This window comes from Salmo salar, chromosome ssa11 (genome assembly GCF_905237065.1).
Source record: "Salmo salar chromosome ssa11, Ssal_v3.1, whole genome shotgun sequence".
Classification (NCBI taxonomy): Eukaryota; Metazoa; Chordata; class Actinopteri; order Salmoniformes; family Salmonidae; genus Salmo; species Salmo salar.
In genome coordinates, this window is record NC_059452.1 from 39,941,206 (window position 1) to 39,960,262 (window position 19,057).

General features: G+C 46.1%; 1 protein-coding gene across 3 annotated transcripts in view; it reads right to left on the bottom strand.

Annotated features, from left to right (window-relative positions):
- Window positions 1–1,963: 1,963 nt before the first annotated feature.
- Window positions 1,964–19,057, bottom strand: part of LOC106587856 (zinc finger protein 609) — a 99,365-nt gene continuing 82,271 nt past the window's right edge. For 2 of the 3 annotated variants that reach the window (XM_045689548.1, XM_045689546.1), the window contains 6 exons: window positions 11,194–11,281; window positions 5,499–7,878; window positions 4,902–5,277; window positions 4,396–4,764; window positions 4,144–4,222; window positions 1,964–2,634 (listed from right to left, as the gene is read on the bottom strand). In XM_045689548.1, coding sequence (XP_045545504.1) covers window positions 4,149–4,222; window positions 4,396–4,764; window positions 4,902–5,277; window positions 5,499–7,878; window positions 11,194–11,281 — 3,287 coding nt within the window. In that variant the 3' untranslated portion in view covers window positions 1,964–2,634; window positions 4,144–4,148. The remainder of the gene's footprint in view (window positions 2,635–4,143; window positions 4,223–4,395; window positions 4,765–4,901; window positions 5,278–5,498; window positions 7,879–11,193; window positions 11,282–19,057) is intronic. The other variant, XM_045689547.1, reaches the window with a different exon arrangement.

Here is a 19,057-nt window from a genome sequence, read left to right on the forward strand (position 1 = left end):
TTGAATGAGGTGAGTGGCAGAGAGAAGGGGTTGAATGAGGTGAGTGGCAGAGAGAAGGGGTTGAATGAGGTGAGTGGCAGAGAGAAGGGGTTGAATGAGGTGAGTGGCAGAGAGAAGGGGTTGAATGAGGTGAGTGGCAGAGAGAAGGGGTTGAATGAGGTGAGTGGCAGAGAGAAGGGGTTGAATGAGGTGAGTGGCAGAGAGAAGGGGTTGAATGAGGTGAGTGGCAGAGAGAAGGGGTTGAATGAGGTGAGTGGCAGAGAGAAGGGGTTGAATGAGGTGAGTGGCAGAGAGAAGGGGTTGAATGAGGTGAGTGGCAGAGAGAAGGGGTTGAATGAGGTGAGTGGCAGAGAGAAGGGGTTGAATGAGGTGAGTGGCAGAGAGAAGGGGTTGAATGAGGTGAGTGGCAGAGAGAAGGGGTTGAATGAGGTGAGTGGCAGAGAGAAGGGGTTGAATGAGGTGAGTGGCAGAGAGAAGGGGTTGAATGAGGTGAGTGGCAGAGAGAAGGGGTTGAATGAGGTGAGTGGCAGAGAGAAGGGGTTGAATGAGGTGAGTGGCAGAGAGAAGGGGTTGAATGAGGTGAGTGGCAGAGAGAAGGGGTTGAATGAGGTGAGTGGCAGAGAGAAGGGGTTGAATGAGGTGAGTGGCAGAGAGAAGGAGTTGAATGAGGTGAGTGGCAGAGAGAAGGAGTTGAATGAGGTGAGTGGCAGAGAGAAGGGGTTGAATGAGGTGAGTGGCAGAGAGAAGGGGTTGAATGAGGTGAGTGGCAGAGAGAAGGAGTTGAATGAGGTGAGTGGCAGAGAGAAGGAGTTGAATGAGGTGAGTGGCAGAGAGAAGGGGTTGAATGAGGTGAGTGGGAGTCAAGACAGGTGACGTCCCTCTACTGAGGGGAGCCCAGCTGTAATGTGACCATGTAACAGTCTCTGGCAGTTGTCACCTGAAGGGCCACCCAGTGATAAGAGTGCCAGACATTGGCCAGGCTTGGTTGAATCTACTAGGACTCCCCCATTGGCTCAGTGCTGCACTACTGTAACACAGGGGAAGGGTTGCTAAGCCAAGGGTATATAGGATTGAAGCGCTGCCCACACAAGTGGTGTTGCTGACGGGATGGGGTCGCTCTGAGCTAGATGTGCGTGGTTGGTTGTGTGTTGTCTAGCCGGGCATCGCTCCTCCCTGGTTCTGCCTTGACTTTACGTTGTGCATCCTTCCTCATCCTCCTCCTCCGCAATCAGTTGTTTGATTCTTCCTCCATGGAAATTGACAGGATAACGAACTGGTCCATTTGCTGTGCCGATTGCAGGACCAGTAAGGTGAAAATGGCCGACCTCTTCAGTAGATGATCCCCAGTGTTCTGAGGTAACAAACAGCTCTACACTTCTGAACAGAAACCATGGTTACAACTGAACATCAGTCAGTGCAATATTGATCAGAGTGAGCCACGGTATTTGTGTGATTTGGTTGATTCAGTGTACGGAAAGGGTGAAGTGAGACTGGCGTATCAAAAACACATTAAAGGATGGATTGGGAAGTGGGGAGGAATCAAATTAACTGAAAGAAAAGTCACTCATGCCGTGAAATGAACAATGCAAATGTCAAGAAAACACAAAACATGAACTATATTGAGGTGAATGTGTTCCCTTCACACAATAATTATGTCTATCCCTGAAAAGTGAATCAAGAGGTGTTTAGCGAGCAAATGGCTGGTTGAGGGACGAGAAAACAAACCCTTCAACACCTATAGAAGTCCTCAAGCGTCCTCTCACCACACACAGTAAACCTACTAATGACAATTGTCAAGATATACTGGCACACTGCGTACAACAGGCCAACAACAGCAAGTTCAAACATTTCAACATGATTCACTTGTTTAGTTTTGTCAGTCTTTATTTTAGTTTGACCCCTCCCCCATCACCCCCCCCCAGCCACCCAGCCCCGTTCTGCACGGGACAAAAAAAACTATGCAGTCAGAACCCCTTTTCAGCTTTTCAGGCAGTCAGTTGGTCTATTTTTGCATGTCTTCGTTCATCAACAGTGCAAAGACCAATAGATATCAGCGGAGGTGTGCACATGGGCAGACAGTGATGGCTTTGAACCTTGGCTGAGGTCAGTCCTAGTCCACGGTGGGGCAGGAGGGAAACCTTGGCTGAGGTCAGTCCTAGTCCACGGTGGGGCAGGAGGGAAACCTTGGCTGAGTTCAGTCCTAGTCCACGGTGGGGCAGGAGGGAAACCTTGGCTGAGTTCAGTCCTAGTCCACGGTGGGGCAGGAGGGAAACCTTGGCTGAGTTCAGTCCTAGTCCACGGTGGGGCAGGAGGGAAACCTTGGCTGAGTTCAGTCCTAGTCCACGGTGGGGCAGGAGGGAAACCTTGGCTGAGTTCAGTCCTAGTCCACGGTGGGGCAGGAGGGAAACCTTGGCTGAGTTCAGTCCTAGTCCACGGTGGGGCAGGAGGGAAATGAGGGAAAAAGATGCTGCTAGGAGAAGAAAAAAAAAGAATCTGCCGGACATTCAGGCAGAGAAATAAAAATATAGAAACACCATTCAACTGATGTCTAAAATGGACTCGGGGCCCAGGGCTTCCTCATGTGAGCCAGTCACATGAATCTTTGCAGGGTGGCGAGGTGTCGGTCATGTCTCCCTGTGGAAATGACACAAAAGACAGAAAATGGTTGGTTAAATTCACGTTCAAAACCATGTTCAAGACACGTAGATTACCCAATGTAATGACACGTAGATTACCCAATGTAATGACACGTAGATTACCCAATGTAATGACACGTAGATTACCCAATGTAATGACACGTAGATTACCCAATGTAATGACACGTAGATTACCCAATGTAATGACACGTAGATTACCCAATGTAATGACACGTAGATTACCCAATGTAATGACACGTAGATTACCCAATGTAATGACACGTAGATTACCCAATGTAATGACACGTAGATTACCCAATGTAATGACTAGTACCACTACTATTGTAAATAACAATATTACCTCAAAATGTAAAAATCACTAAAACATTTATATGCAGCCATTTTGACCACTGTGACATCTATGTGAGTGACGTTTTACACTTGAATACCAAGCTGAGGAAGCAAATCCAACAAAGACTCTAGATAAGGTATTCCACAACCAGAAACAAGGCAGAGTTCTGCCACTAGAGGTCAGGGCAGCCTGTGATAACACTGTCTCTATTATCACAGTATCACTACTGTGATTCACTGAGCTCTGCTTCTGTCCTACCTGCTTAGGACGAACAACTGAACTGAAGGCATAAGAGCTGTTGCTGCTGCATACTGAGGCTGCTAGCTAGCACAGTCGGGCCTTTGTTGAAGTCTTCTCCCAGAGAGCTGTGTATCAGACTGTTATACAGGACAGTAGTACTAAGTATTTTCCCAGAGAGCTGTGTATCAGACTGTTGTACAGGACAGTAGTACTAAGTATTTTCCCAGAGAGCTGTGTATGAGACTGTTATACAGTACAGTAGTACTAAGTATTTTCCCAGAGAGCTGTGTATCAGACTGTTATACAGTACAGTAGTACTAAGTATTTTCCCAGAGAGCTGTGTATCAGACTGTAGTACAGGACAGTAGTACTAAGTCAGTGCGATTGTAAAGGAAAGCATCATTTCTCATATGTAATGAGGCATAGAAGCTACAGGTTGTCAAAGTACTACATGTCTACATCTTTTCCCACCATGCTCTCTGTCCATACGGCCACATCTGACCCCAGTGTCCGTCTGACCCCAGTGTCTATTTGTCTGGCTAATGAGACCGTGATACTCCCATTGGTGTGATCTACTTGTTGTGTGTATGTACTGACGTACATGTGCAACTGATAGATGCACACACACAAACACACACTATATGTTCATGTTTTAAAAGTATGTAAATTGTAAAGTATTTTGTGTGTAATGTCTTTTTCATTATATATGTCAGTTCCCAGTAGGACTAGCTGTCTCCATTGGCGTCGGCAAAGACACCATGATTCAGTTTGGTTAGTGTGTACACAGTACCAAGTATTTGGTGTGATACCGTCCATTTGGTTATTGAACTGCGCTCTATGTCTGCTAATGTATTTTTCTCTTTAAGACCCATCTTATTCTGTTTGTGTGCCCGTCTGTCTGACGAGGGGCCTTACCGTTTTCATCTCCGCGCCGGGGGGTAGAGGGAGGGGGCTGCGGCTTGCTGACTGGCAACAATAGCTGATGACGAGAGACCTGTGCGAGGCGGAAAATGTATGTACATCAGTTGGGGTGGGTACATCAGTTGGGCTGGGTACATCAGTTGGGCTGGGTACATCAGTTGGGCTGGGTACATCAGTTGTTTATCAGTAAGAGTTTCCGAGAGCCTCGTCAGTCATAATAGTGAGTGGTGATTGGCTGCGACTGACCTGTAGTGTAGGACAGATCATACTGGCCCGAGAGCAGCGGGTATCCCAGGTGGTGATGGGAGGGCATGATGCGCTGGGAGGGCGAGGAGCGTGGCCGCTCCATGTCCCTCTCTCGTTCCCTCTCCCCGCCGCTCCTCTCTCCCCTGTCCCTCTCATGGGACGGCTTGTCGCCCACCGTGGGAGACTTGCTCTTGTACTGGCTGGCGTGCTGCTGCAGGATGTCCAGGGCCTTGGAGTCCACCGAAGCTGCCTTGCCACTCACCGTGGGGCTGGCGCGCGACTTGTCACCTCCCCTCACCTCCTCCTCACCACCGGCCATCTTGCCGCCGTAAGGGGAGAACGGGTAGCCCGCGGGCAGGTAGGGGGAACCTAACATGGGGGACAGGTCATTGTGTTATTTCATTCATGGCTTAATATCAAATCATTTGTATAGAGATTTTTTTGGGCAAATGCGCTTTCACCCAAGTGGTTCCTTTCTATACCAATAGTTGATCTGGTGTGGTTACCTGGGTAATTCTGCATCATGACTGTGGGCATGCCTCTGTACCCGGGGTGGCTGGGGTCATAGCCCTGCCCATAAGGGTAACCATGCATATAGGGCATGTAGCCCTGATGCTGCGCCAGGGCAGAGGAGAACTGCATGTGGGCATTGGCACGAGGGTCTTTGCCCATGGCCCGTTGGTCCTCAGCAGAAGACGTTCTGGGGTCTGTGCCCTCTTTCGGACCAGCGCCATCCTCCTCTTTGGGACCGACACTCTCCTTGGGCCTGTTGGGCCTGTCGTCCTTTCCTTTGCGGTCGCGGTCTCTCTCTCGCTCTCGGTCTCTCTCGTCTTTCCACCGCGGTGGTGGTTGTTGCTGCTGCTCGTCCTCCATCTGGGTCTGCTTGGGGTAGATAGATGGTGTGAATGAGTTAACTCAGGGATACCTCTCTAAAACAACTACACAACTCTCTAGAAGGGTTACAAGTGATCTAAACATGATCTAAAATGAGCATCAATCACCACATTACACTGCAATCATTAACATAATAAAATATGTACAAATAATAGAATATAAAAACACACCTAAGTATGAATAATAGGGTATGTTTTTTTAATTTTTACCTGTCTGTACCACATGGCTTGCTCTATCCCCGCTCTGGAGTCCAGGCTTGGCTTGGAGTCCTCCTTCCCATGGTGCCCCCCTTCACTCAGCTTAATCTTCAGCCCTTCGGCCTGCTGGGACTTAGATACCTCTCCTTTCAGGCCAGTGGCGGAGGCCTTGGAGGGCTCCGATGGAGAGTCTCTGGTCTTACCCTGGTTCTGTTGGGTCTTATTGGCCAGGCTGTCTGTCTTGCCAGGGGCCTTGGAGAGAGTAGGCGGCCCCAAGGCCTTCTGCTTCCACTCCTCCTTCATGGAGGCCTCGCGTTCCTTCATGGCCGCCGCGTCAGAGCTCTTCTTCTCCGCCACTGCCGCCCTGTGCTGCTCAGAGATCACCTGGCGCTGGCGCTCCTCGTACTGGTGCCGGTAGGCTGGGTTGGTGTTGAGCAGGTGGTTGTGGTAGGCCTGGTCCGGGTGGTAGGCGTACGGGGGAACGTAGGAGTACTGGTTGTAATAGAGAGGCTGCATGTACATGTTGGAGCGTTGTTGGATGACTGACTGCTGCTGCTGATGATGTTGTTGTTGTTGTTGACTGGAGGCGTTCATCTCGGGTTTGCGATCTTCGTGAGGCTCCACTTTGACCTTGTCTTCCACATTCTCCTGTTCGTCCTCACGCTTCACTTTCACCGCCGGACTTTCGGTGTGCGGCATGCCCGGGTTGGCGGCACCCGGGCTGGGGCAGGTGTAGTTGGGCGAGTAGTAGGCCTCATAGCCGGCATAGTACGGAGACTCCTTGTTGGGCGTCTGGCTGGGGAACAAGGCTTTCTTGGCTCCTTCTCTGATGCCTTGATCCTCCACCTTGACCTTCACCCCTTCCACAAGTCTGCCCTCGCCGTCCTCCCCTGCGTCCGAGATGTCCGAGTACGCCGGGCTGTTGGTCTTGACTGAGGAGTTGTCGGCTCCGCCACCATTCTGGGTGACCACGTGGAGGGGCGTGAGTGGCTGCGGCATTCCCGTGCCCTCAATCCGGCTGGCCACCCCTATGGACAGACTGGGGGCGTTGTCGGTGAAGCTGTAGATCTTATCCGCCTCTGCCTTGATGCTGGCAAGACGGCTCTGGTGGGGATCCGAGGAGCCGTTAAGTAGCCCGTCACCTTTTCCTGGCTCTGAGGACTCAGAGTAGGGGCTCTTGCCTTCTTCTGGTTTCCCCCCTTTCCCCGGAGGCTTGGGGCTGTCTGCCTCCTTCCTGCTGTCTCTCTTCTTCTTCTCCTTCTTCTTCTTTTCTTTTGAGGCACCGGAAGCAGGGTTCAGCGCGGCAGGGTCTCCCATCGCGGCAGGGGGTTTGGTGGGCTGGGCGCCCTTCATCTGGGGGCTTTTGGGGATGCCCTGTATCATAGGGGGGATCCCTAGGGAGGCATTGGGGTTCCCCCCTGCAGGGAAAGAGGCGGCCTGTAAGGAGTAGAGCTGCTGGGAAGCTACGCTCCCTGGGGGTACAGGCCGGGACAATGACTTCATATTCTTCTGAGAAAGTTTGTCGGTCTTGGACTTTTTGTGGGACTTGGACTTTTCCATGCCATCGTTGCTGGCCTCGTCGGTGAGACAGGGCCCGTCGTCACAGCCTTCCATCGGCATGCCGCTTGCTTCAGGGTCAGCGTCACCACCTTTCTTTTTACTGTGTTTGGAACCAAACTTGCCCGGGGAAGGAGACGGACTCTGGCAGTCCAAGCCCCTTCCTTTGGGGGTGACGGACCGTGCGGGAGACAGGCAGCCTTTGTGAGAACTGGAGGCCCCGTTGCAGTTCCCCGGCTCAGGGTGAAGCGTGGAGTCCTCCCCGTACTCACTGTCCCCATCCAGGTCCAGCTTGATGTCGTCGTCGTCGTTGTGTGCGCGTGCCTGGTGGTACTTGAGGCCGTTGATGTGCTTGTACTTTTTGTTGCAGCCGGGGTGCGGGCAGTCGATGAGGACCGGCGAGGGGCAGTTGCGGTCGAGCGTCGGGGGCTGGGGCTCAGTTTTAATTGAGGGGATGGGGGGAAGGACAGGGGGAGGCGCCCCTCCTCCTCCGCTGTTGGAGTTGGTGCGCATGCGCTTGTTGCCTTTGGTGTCCTCAGAGCTGGAGTTGGGCTCCATGTCTGAGGCAGGTTTGGACTTGCGCTTGCTGGCCGATGAGGGGCTGGCCTTGACGTCCTCTGTGTTGCTGTTGGGCGGCGTGCGGCGCTCCGACGACGTCTGGCTGCCCCGCCGGCCCTTGTTGTTGTTGGCGGCACGTGTCTTGCTGGTGCCGCTGCCCTTGTTGTCCGACGAGTTGCTGTTCTCGTTGACGGGTGTGTTGCTGTTGGGCCTCATCCTCTTGCCCCGGCCCCGGCCATTTCTCATCTCCAAGTCACTGGTGGGAGACTCACAGAACCTGAGGAGACGAGGATGTAGACGTTAGGAAATTACATTACGCATGCCAAAAACAAGCATCATTTAAAAAAGGGTTGACTGACAGAAATGTAGGCAGAATACAAATTACACTAAATAGCTAGGTTTCCATCCAATTTGCGACAGATTTTGATGAGAATATGCTCAAATCTGCATAACACAATATGCGCATTTTCCACCAGAGATGGGTTTCCATCAAATTAACTTGTTGTGGATAAAAGGCTGTGTGTGATGACATAGTGCACATAAACATATATTTTGTCACAAAACCTTTTAGTTTTAAAGCAAGGGTGCCCACTCTGATCTTGGCACGTGCACTTTACCCAACAGCTGGCAGATACAGTGTGGGTAGGCTACCTGCATTATGAGATTATTATGGATAAGAGCAATATTATTTGTATTTGTCAACTGGCAGCAAAGCATCGATCATCATGTCACCAGAATAAGACCCTCGATATTTATTGGAAAGGAGCATCAAGCTCATCACCTTGCACTTTCACCACCCTGTGAAGTTCATCATAACTTATTTCATCTGTAGCCTAATAAACTGCATGCTTTCCTGAGTCGTAGTCGGAGGACCACACAACATACGTTTATTTCAGTATGATGGTTATTCCATCAATATTTGCGCATAAAGGCGTTTCGACCACCATTTCTCACAATCAATTTCCCAGACACAAAAAGATCCCACCATGTCAAACAAACAAATAGTCTTTCACCGTTTTTAAAATTGTATCGGCACATCCTGTTTCCATCAGCCCAGCTGTGACTGTTTTCATGCGTCAGGTAATTCATTCACATGAAATGGTTGGAAGGAAACCTGGTTAATGATTTGCTCAAAAGTAATGCTCAAATTCTACATTTCTAGATAAGACAACATTAAATTGGGTCTGTATCATCAAGCCTTACACAAAAAATATGGGGTGGAATTCCTTTTCTGTCTTTCATTTGACCAAATAAAGAGTGAACATTAGTTGCAGAAGGAAGAGGGTGAACAAATACACAAAAGGTATGTGGACTCCCTTCAGATTAGTGGATTCTATTTCCGCCAAACCCGTTGCTGACAGGTGTATAACATCTAGCACACAGCCATGCGATCTCCATAGACAAACATTGGCAGTACAATGGCCTTACTGAAGAGCTCAGTGACTTTCAAATGGGGCACCGTCATGGGATGCCACGTTTTCACCAAGTCAGTTCGTCAAATTTCTGCCCTGCTAAAGCTACCCCGGTCAACTGTAAGTGCTGTTATTGTGAAGTGGAAACGTTTAGAAGCAACAACGGCTAAGCCGCGAACTGGTAAGCCACACAAGTTCACAGAACGGGACTGCCGAGTGCTGAAGTGTATAAAAGTCCTCTGTCCTTGGTTGCAACACTCACTATCAAGTTCCAAACTGCCTCTGGAAGCAACGTCAGCACAAGAACTGTTCGTCGGGAACGTCATGAAATGTGTTTCCATGGCCGAGCAGCTGCACACAAGCCTAAGATCACCAAGCGCAATGGCAACCGTCGGCTGGAGTGGTGTAAAGCTCGCCGCCACTGGACTCCGGAGCAATTGAAATGTGCTCTCTGGAGTGATGAATAACGCGTCACCATCTGGCAGTCCGACGGACAAATCTGGGTTTGGCGGATGCCAGGAGAACGCTACCTGTGCCCCAATGCATAGTGCCAACTATAAAGCAACAGCATACAATGACAGCTTTGGGAAGGCCCTTTTCTGTTTCAGCATGACAATGCTCCCGTGCACAAAGTGAGGTCCATACAGAAATGGTTTGACGATTGGTGTGGAAGAACTTGACTGGCCTACACAGAGCCCTGACCTTAACTCCATCAACCACCTTTGGGATGAATTGGAATGTGACTGCGAGCCAGGCCTAATCGCCCAACATCAGTGCCAGACTTCACTAATGCTCGTGGCTGAATGGAAGCAAGTCCCCGCAGCAATGTTACAACATCTAGTGGAAAGCTTTTATAGCAGCAACGGGGGGACCAACTCTTAATGCCCATTATTTGGGAATGATATGTTCGACGAGCAGGTGTCCACATACTTTTGATCATGCAGTGTACCTGCCTGGTAAATCATAAGTAGCATAATTCACATCCCTAAAATAGAGTTGGGCCCCCATGTCTCTATGATAATAATGTAATTATCCCAGCAGTGAAGGTTAACAGTCCGTGACAAAGACACCGGGGCCTGGGATGACTCATAACTTCCCCCTCCAATCACTCCAAACTATTTCACCAGCAACAGGGGATGAGAGTAAATCCGTAGGCCCTCGGAGATTGAGGAATCCAGACTCATTAGTCATTACTCATCGTGGAGCTGGAGAGCCTGCGGATTTGGTTTCCTGAAAGTTTGTTGAGCTGTTACTTTGCTGAGAGCCTTCAATCAAACTGTGTCACAGTATGCCCAACTACAATGCAATTCTGAAAGCCAGTCTGTCACAGGATAAAAGCGATAGACTTTCCAAACACAGTCATTCTCCCACGTTTCCTTGTACACAGTGAGCCGTTTTGAGAGTGACTCAAGTTGGCCGTGGATGTGCAGCGCTTGAGTGGTATGGTCTATCAAAAAATGTAAGCTAAACTCTCTGCGGTAGTTAAATGAGATGGGGACTCCAGGAATGAAGATATGTCGTGTAGAAGAAAAAAAGAGCATGAGAAAATGAGCCAGTGCTGAGACAATGCTGCTGATAGGCGGCGTGGTCCCACCACGGCAGTGCAGAATGTGATACAGTGTTGGGAAAAGCTATTAGCACAATAATTGGATCCGGCAATCTGGCTTGTTGGAGGATTCTATTTCTATCACTTCCTCTCGGGACGTCAGCAGTTTGCAGAATGTATCTCCGAGCCCAAGTTAAAGACTACAGTGGATAGGCAAGCACTGCTGGCCCCCTAGAGACAGAGAGGTGAGGACTAATATCCAACAGCTAGCGTGATATAGATGGCAGATTGGTAGATTCATATCGGAGTTCCCTCTTTATGCAAGGAAAGGTGAGAAACCAAGTGCTGGAAGGGTAAATGTTTTTTCTATTTTTTAAATGGAGTATCTGATGTTTGATGGCCCCTGGTAATGCTCTTATTATACATCAAACACTACTAACTACATGACTTATGATACTGTGTAAAGATTACAGCCAGCGAACCTTTTTCAAATACAATTCAGTATACGGAAGCCATATGCCTAACGTCGATACCTTATTTCAAAATGTTCAGTTGAATCCAATTAATGAAGGACAAAGTACCAAAATGTGAACAGTTTGGAATAAGTGGAGATAATGTATGGAAACGCGCTTACCTGGGAGGTGCCCAATCGTGTCGAGTACAGTCCAACAGGGTGCCGACGTAGCTCTTGTTCCTCCAGGTCACATTCACCACCAGCATGCCTGTAGGAAAAGAACAAGTCTTAATTTGTCATTCATAAGAGTAACGAGACTACTATACATCATCTGGATTAATGATCTCACATTCACACCATAGTGACAAGACAGAATTTAACAGTTGCTCCATCATTAAGAATGACCTCACGTTGTATTCTTCAACTAACCGGGGCCACCGCAACTAACCGGGGCCACCGCAACTAACCGGGGCCACCGCAACAGCTCCCATTTAAATAGATCAGACAGAGGTTCCTGGGCATACTCCCAAAGCAGCCTCCCTATTATAACATTGTCAGTTCTCCATTACTGCTGTCTATTATAATGTTGTCAGTTCTCCATTACTGCTGTCTATTATAACATTGTCAGTTCTCCATTACTGCTGTCTATTATAATGTTGTCAGTTCTCCATTACTGCTGTCTATTATAACATTGTCAGTTCTCCATTACTGCTGTCTATTATAATGTTGTCAGTTCTCCATTACTGCTGTCTATTATAATGTTGTCAGTTCTCCATTACTGCTGTCTATTATAATGTTGTCAGTTCTCCATTACTGCTGTCTATTATAATGTTGTCAGTTCTCCATTACTGCTGTCTATTATAATGTTGTCAGTTCTCCATTACTGCTGTCTATTGTAATGTTGTCAGTTCTCCATTACTGCTGTCTATTATAATGTTGTCAGTTCTCCATTACTGCTGTCTATTGTAATGTTGTCAGTTCTCCATTACTGCTGTCTATTATAACGTTGTCAGTTCTCCATTACTGCTGTCTATTATAACATTGTCAGTTCTCCATTACTGCTGTCTATTATAATGTTGTCAGTTCTCCATTACTGCTGTCTATTATAACGTTGTCAGTTCTCCATTACTGCTGTCTATTATAATGTTGTCAGTTCTCCATTACTGCTGTCTATTATAATGTTGTCAGTTCTCCATTACTGCTGTCTATTATAATGTTGTCAGTTCTCCATTACTGCTGTCTATTATAATGTTGTCAGTTCTCCATTACTGCTGTCTATTGTAATGTTGTCAGTTCTCCATTACTGCTGTCTATTGTAATGTTGTCAGTTCTCCATTACTGCTGTCTATTGTAATGTTGTCAGTTCTCCATTACTGCTGTCTATTATAATGTTGTCAGTTCTCCATTACTGCTGTCTATTATAATGTTGTCAGTTCTCCATTACTGCTGTCTATTATAATGTTGTCAGTTCTCCATTACTGCTGTCTATTATAATGTTGTCAGTTCTCCATTACTGCTGTCTATTATAATGTTGTCAGTTCTCCATTACTGCTGTCTATTGTAATGTTGTCAGTTCTCCATTACTGCTGTCTATTGTAATGTTGTCAGTTCTCCATTACTGCTGTCTATTATAATGTTGTCAGTTCTCCATTACTGCTGTCTATTATAATGTTGTCAGTTCTCCATTACTGCTGTCTATAATGTTGTCAGTTCTCCATTACTGCTGTCTATTGTAATGTTGTCAGTTCTCCATTACTGCTGTCTATTATAATGTTGTCAGTTCTCCATTACTGCTGTCTATTATAATGTTGTCAGTTCTCCATTACTGCTGTCTATTGTAATGTTGTCAGTTCTCCATTACTGCTGTCTATTGTAATGTTGTCAGTTCTCCATTACTGCTGTCTATTATAATGTTGTCAGTTCTCCATTACTGCTGTCTATTATAATGTTGTCAGTTCTCCATTACTGCTGTCTATTATAACGTTGTCAGTTCTCCATTACTGCTGTCTATTATAACGTTGTCAGTTCTCCATTACTGCTGTCTATTATAACGTTGTCAGTTCCCCATTACTGCTGTCTATTATAACGTTGTCAGTTCTCCATTACTGCTGTCTATTATAACGTTGTCAATTCTCCATTACTGCTGTCTATTATAACGTTGTCAGTTCTCCATTACTGCAGTCTATTATAACGTTGTCAGTTCTCCATTACTGCAGTCTATTATAATGTTGTCAGTTCTCCATTACTGCAGTCTATTATAATGTTGTCAGTTCTCCATTACTGCAGTCTATTATAATGTTGTCAGTTCTCCATTACTGCAGTCTATTATAATGTTGTCAGTTCTCCATTACTGCAGTCTATTATAATGTTGTCAGTTCTCCATTACTGCAGTCTATTATAATGTTGTCAGTTCTCCATTACTGCAGTCTATTATAATGTTGTCAGTTCTCCATTACTGCAGTCTATTATAATGTTGTCAGTTCTCCATTACTGCAGTCTATTATAATGTTGTCAGTTCTCCATTACTGCAGTCTATTATAATGTTGTCAGTTCTCCATTACTGCAGTCTATTATAATGTTGTCAGTTCTCCATTACTGCAGTCTATTATAATGTTGTCAGTTCTCCATTACTGCAGTCTATTATAATGTTGTCAGTTCTCCATTACTGCAGTCTATTATAATGTTGTCAGTTCTCCATTACTGCAGTCTATTATAATGTTGTCAGTTCTCCATTACTGCAGTCTATTATAATGTTGTCAGTTCTCCATTACTGCTGTCTATTATAATGTTGTCAGTTCTCCATTACTGCTGTCTATTATAATGTTGTCAGTTCTCCATTACTGCTGTCTATTATAATGTTGTCAGTTCTCCATTACTGCTGTCTATTATAATGTTGTCAGTTCTCCATTACTGCTGTCTATTATAATGTTGTCAGTTCTCCATTACTGCTGTCTATTATAATGTTGTCAGTTCTCCATTACTGCTGTCTATTATAATGTTGTCAGTTCTCCATTACTGCTGTCTATTATAATGTTGTCAGTTCTCCATTACTGCAGTCTATTATAATGTTGTCAGTTCTCCATTACTGCAGTCTATTATAATGTTGTCAGTTCTCCATTACTGCAGTCTATTATAATGTTGTCAGTTCTCCATTACTGCAGTCTATTATAATGTTGTCAGTTCTCCATTACTGCTGTCTATTATAATGTTGTCAGTTCTCCATTACTGCAGTCTATTATAATGTTGTCAGTTCTCCATTACTGCTGTCTATTATAATGTTGTCAGTTCTCCATTACTGCTGTCTATTATAATGTTGTCAGTTCTCCATTACTGCTGTCTATTATAATGTTGTCAGTTCTCCATTACTGCTGTCTATTATAATGTTGTCAGTTCTCCATTACTGCTGTCTATTATAATGTTGTCAGTTCTCCATTACTGCTGTCTATTATAATGTTGTCAGTTCTCCATTACTGCTGTCTATTATAATGTTGTCAGTTCTCCATTACTGCTGTCTATTATAATGTTGTCAGTTCTCCATTACTGCTGTCTATTATAATGTTGTCAGTTCTCCATTACTGCTGTCTATTATAATGTTGTCAGTTCTCCATTACTGCTGTCTATTATAATGTTGTCAGTTCTCCATTACTGCAGTCTATTATAATGTTGTCAGTTCTCCATTACTGCTGTCTATTATAATGTTGTCAGTTCTCCATTACTGCTGTCTATTATAATGTTGTCAGTTCTCCATTACTGCTGTCTATTATAATGTTGTCAGTTCTCCATTACTGCTGTCTATTATAATGTTGTCAGTTCTCCATTACTGCTGTCTATTATAATGTTGTCAGTTCTCCATTACTGCTGTCTATTATAATGTTGTCAGTTCTCCATTACTGCTGTCTATTGTAATGTTGTCAGTTCTCCATTACTGCTGTCTATTATAATGTTGTCAGTTCTCCATTACTGCTGTCTATTATAATGTTGTCAGTTCTCCATTACTGCTGTCTATTATAATGTTGTCAGTTCTCCATTACTGCTGTCTATTGTAATGTTGTCAGTTCTCCATTACTGCTGTCTATAATGTCAGTTCTCCATTACTGCTGTCTATAATGTTGTCAGTTCTCCATTACTGCTGTCTATTATAATGTTGTCAGTTCTCCATTACTGCTGTCTATTATAATGTTGTCAGTTCTCCATTACTGCTGTCTACAATGTTGTCAGTTCTACATTACTGCTGTCTATTATAATGTTGTCAGTTCTCCATTACTGCTGTCTATTATAATGTTGTCAGTTCTACATTACTGCTGTCTATTATAATGTTGTCAGTTCTCCATTACTGCTGTCTATTATAATGTTGTCGGTTCTACATTACCACTGCAAGATGCTTCGGTAGCACCGATAGTTTTCTTATTTGTATTTTAAAAGATTTGCTGCCCTCCGTCTTGACTTTGTTACCAAGCATCAGACTTCACAGTGAGAAAAAGATTGTGCTATTACAGGGAAAAACACATATGAGGCCTTTGCTTTAGTGATGGCTCTGTAGTTCATATTCAGCCTGAGGGTGTAACGATCCAGCAGAGCTTAATGATTCTGCTAGGAGGCCTTAGCGGAGTGCCAGAGCAAAGATATTGTTAAATGAATGTCTGATGTTCTGGGCATCAGCAGCCAGCGCTGCAGGAGAGAAGCAGGAATATCCTCAACTGTTCTGGTATGTGGCTGACTGCGGCTGACTAGGGGGTTACTGTGTTGTCATTTCGCTGGCGTCAAGTTGGCATCACTCAGAACCACTAGTTTTTCTAGGCATGCATGACCAGGCTAGGAGATATATGACCTGGCACATTAAATCCAACTTTAGCTGGAGGTGAGATCATACAATAGCCAAAATCACACACTAGTGGAAATCACAGATCAGTTTGGAGAATACAAGATACACCAACACTGATAGGTTAAGTCTGCTACACCTCTCTCCAGAACTTTGTTACTCAATGACCACACATAAAATAATAAAATAAAAACATAACTGTTTAAGGCTGATCATAATATGACACAAACTTATCTAAAGCTGATGAGAATTTGTGACAGGTAAGTCATTTTTTTCGTTGACAAATTCAATAATAAAAACACCTACAAAAAAAGCATAGGGTTGCAGACGAGAGCAAGTAGTCTCCTGGTTTAAAAACAGCCTAGATTTATTAGCCCACAGCCCACCGCCCGGTGACCTCAGCATGCCATCTCAGCACTGCAGTAGAAACTGGAGTCTGCAGTGAAGTAACTTGTCTAATAGCACAAGAATGCTGGCTGGCAGCTTCCATTCCTGCACGTATTTTATTAGCTCAAGAAACCTCTTTCCCCCCCTCCTCTCCTTTTCCTGTGTCGAACCCTCTCCCCTCCATCTTCCCTAGTGCAGGTCTCGTCTGTCTTTCTGCTGCAGGACTGCCTCTGGCACTGAAAGTGGTTGCCAGTTGGTGAGCGTATAAGGCATTTCTACATACGTTTACAGGAACCTGGTGACACTTGGCCACTGGCCCCGTCCTACTCCAGTCCAGATGGTAAACACTAGTGCTCACCCCCAGCCCTTGCTCTTTCAACTGGCACCAACTGGTAAGCATTGTAATGGGCCGGCCAGGCCATTGAGTTTGGCCTTGCGTGACGTTAGAGGGCTTATCCAGCACCTTTAACACCCTGCCCCCCCCCCTCTCGACAGACAAGCTAATGCAAAATGATACTGGCAGCCAATACTGGCTGAATAGGAAAAAGCAACTGAACAGCTATGTTGTCTTTAGCATTTAACTCACTCAGTGACTGTGCTGTGCTCCAATATTGGCAGAATTTGTATGCGCGTGTTAATACGTATTAAAAGCAACAAAAAATGTTGATCGAAATACTATCTGCTAAACTGTACAGCTAATCAGGTTAGGAAAGGGGTTTATTGTAGCCATGTCGGCGTACATATGGAAACATAACTTAATAATCACCAATGCACTCCTTGCCAAAATCCCAACGCCAATATCAGCAAACAAAGTCATCCTAGAACATAACAAATGAAGCAGATCATTTCAACAGTTCAGAAGGCAGTTAAACTGACAGGCTGAAATCCTCAAGGTGTTTGTAGCTTGATTATCGAGAAGAAGTGTGTTTGTGATCTCTCTCTGTGTAGTCTCTGGACTTGTTTGCAGTAAAGGGACCAGACAGGGTCAGTTAAAAAAAAACAAGGTTAACCCTTTCAAATGAGAGTTCAGTGGGGGAAGCAGGCAGAGACACCAGTGGCCCACCCTCCCCCTTTCACCCTCCACCCTCCCTCTCTCCCTCCACCATCTCTTCCTCCTCCCCCCTTTCCATCAACCTCATTAGGGTCGCCTGAGCCAAGTGATTGAAACCAACATTAATGAGAACGATTGGCCTGTATTTCACCTCTCATTTCCACTGGGCAACAAATAGCGCCCCTGTCCCTAAACCCTCCACCACTGGGCTCCTTGGTTCTTGTATACTACTAATGAATAAGACCCTAATGGCAGAGAATATCAGTCAGGAGGTTGCTCCTGGATGCATGGGTCAGCGGCTCCCAGGTCCCCACTGACACGTTTCATTAGGTTACTGGGAGCTCCATAATCAGCTCCCCTGCAGCTGGTCAAGCCTGCCGGCCACAGGGACACGGCTGACCCCTGAACCTCTCCTACTGAACACGCCTTTAGCCGCTTCTCAGCATTCTCCATCTCCGACTGTGATTATGAAGGTTTAAAGCAAATACAAGTCCTTCAGGTACCTCAGATTTCTCCTGCTCCACATGGATCAAAATGACTTTGGCCTTTACTCTGACCATTCCAATCAAAGGGGCAATCTGATATTTTCAACCTCTCCCTGACCGAATCTAATAACTACACGTTTCAAGCAGACCGCCACAGTCCCATGTCCAAGAAAGCAAAGGTAACATGCCTAAATGACTAAGCACTCACGTCGGTGGCCATGAAGTGCTTTGAAAGGCTGGTCATGGCTCACTAGACCCGCTCCAATTCACATACCGCCCCAACAGCTCCACAGATGATGCAATCTCAAACGCACTCCACACTGCCCTTTCCCACCTGGACTAAAGAAACACCTATGTGAGAATGCTATTCATTGACTACAGCTCAGCATTCAACACCATAGTGCCCTCTAATCTCATCACTAAGCTAAGGACCCTGAGACTGAACTCCTCCCTCTGCTACTGGATCCTGGACTTCCTGACGGGCTGCCCCCAGTTTTGTAAGGGTAGGCAACAACACATCTGCCACGCTGATCCTCAACATGGGATGCATGCTTAGTCCCCTCCTGTACTCCCTGTTCACCCACGACTGCGTGGCCAAACACGACTCCAACACCATCATTAAGTTTGCTGACAACAACGGTGGTAGGCCTGATCACCGACAACGATGAGACAGCCTGTAGGCAGGAGGTCAGAGACCTGGCAGTGTGTTGCCAGGTCAACAAACACATCTCAATGTAAGCAAGACAAAGGAGCTGATTGTGGACTATAGATTAAGGAGGGCCGAACAGGCCCCCATTGACATTGTGGTAGTGGAGTGGGTTGAGTTTCAAGATCCGTGGTGTCCGCATCACCAACAAACTATCATGGTCCAAACACACCAAGACATGTGAAGAGGGCACAACAAAGCCTTTTCCCCCTCAGAAGTCTGAAAAGATATGGCATGGGTCCCCAGATCCTCAAGAAGTTCTACAGCTGAACCGTCGAGAGCATACTGACTGGTTGCATCCCCGCCTGGTATGGCAACTGCTCGGCATACGACCGTAAGATGCTACAGAGGGTAGCCACCCAGACTATTTACACCCCCAACCCCACATCCCTTGTTTTTACAATGCTCATTGACTCGGTACTGGTACCCCCTGTATATAGCCTCGTTATTGCTATTTTATTGTGTTACTATTTATTTTATTATTTGTAAATCTTTACTTAACTCTATTTCTTGAACTGCAGGTTAAGGGCTTGTAAGAAAGCATTTCACGTAAGCTCTACACCGGTTGTATTCGGCGCATGTGACAAATCAAATGA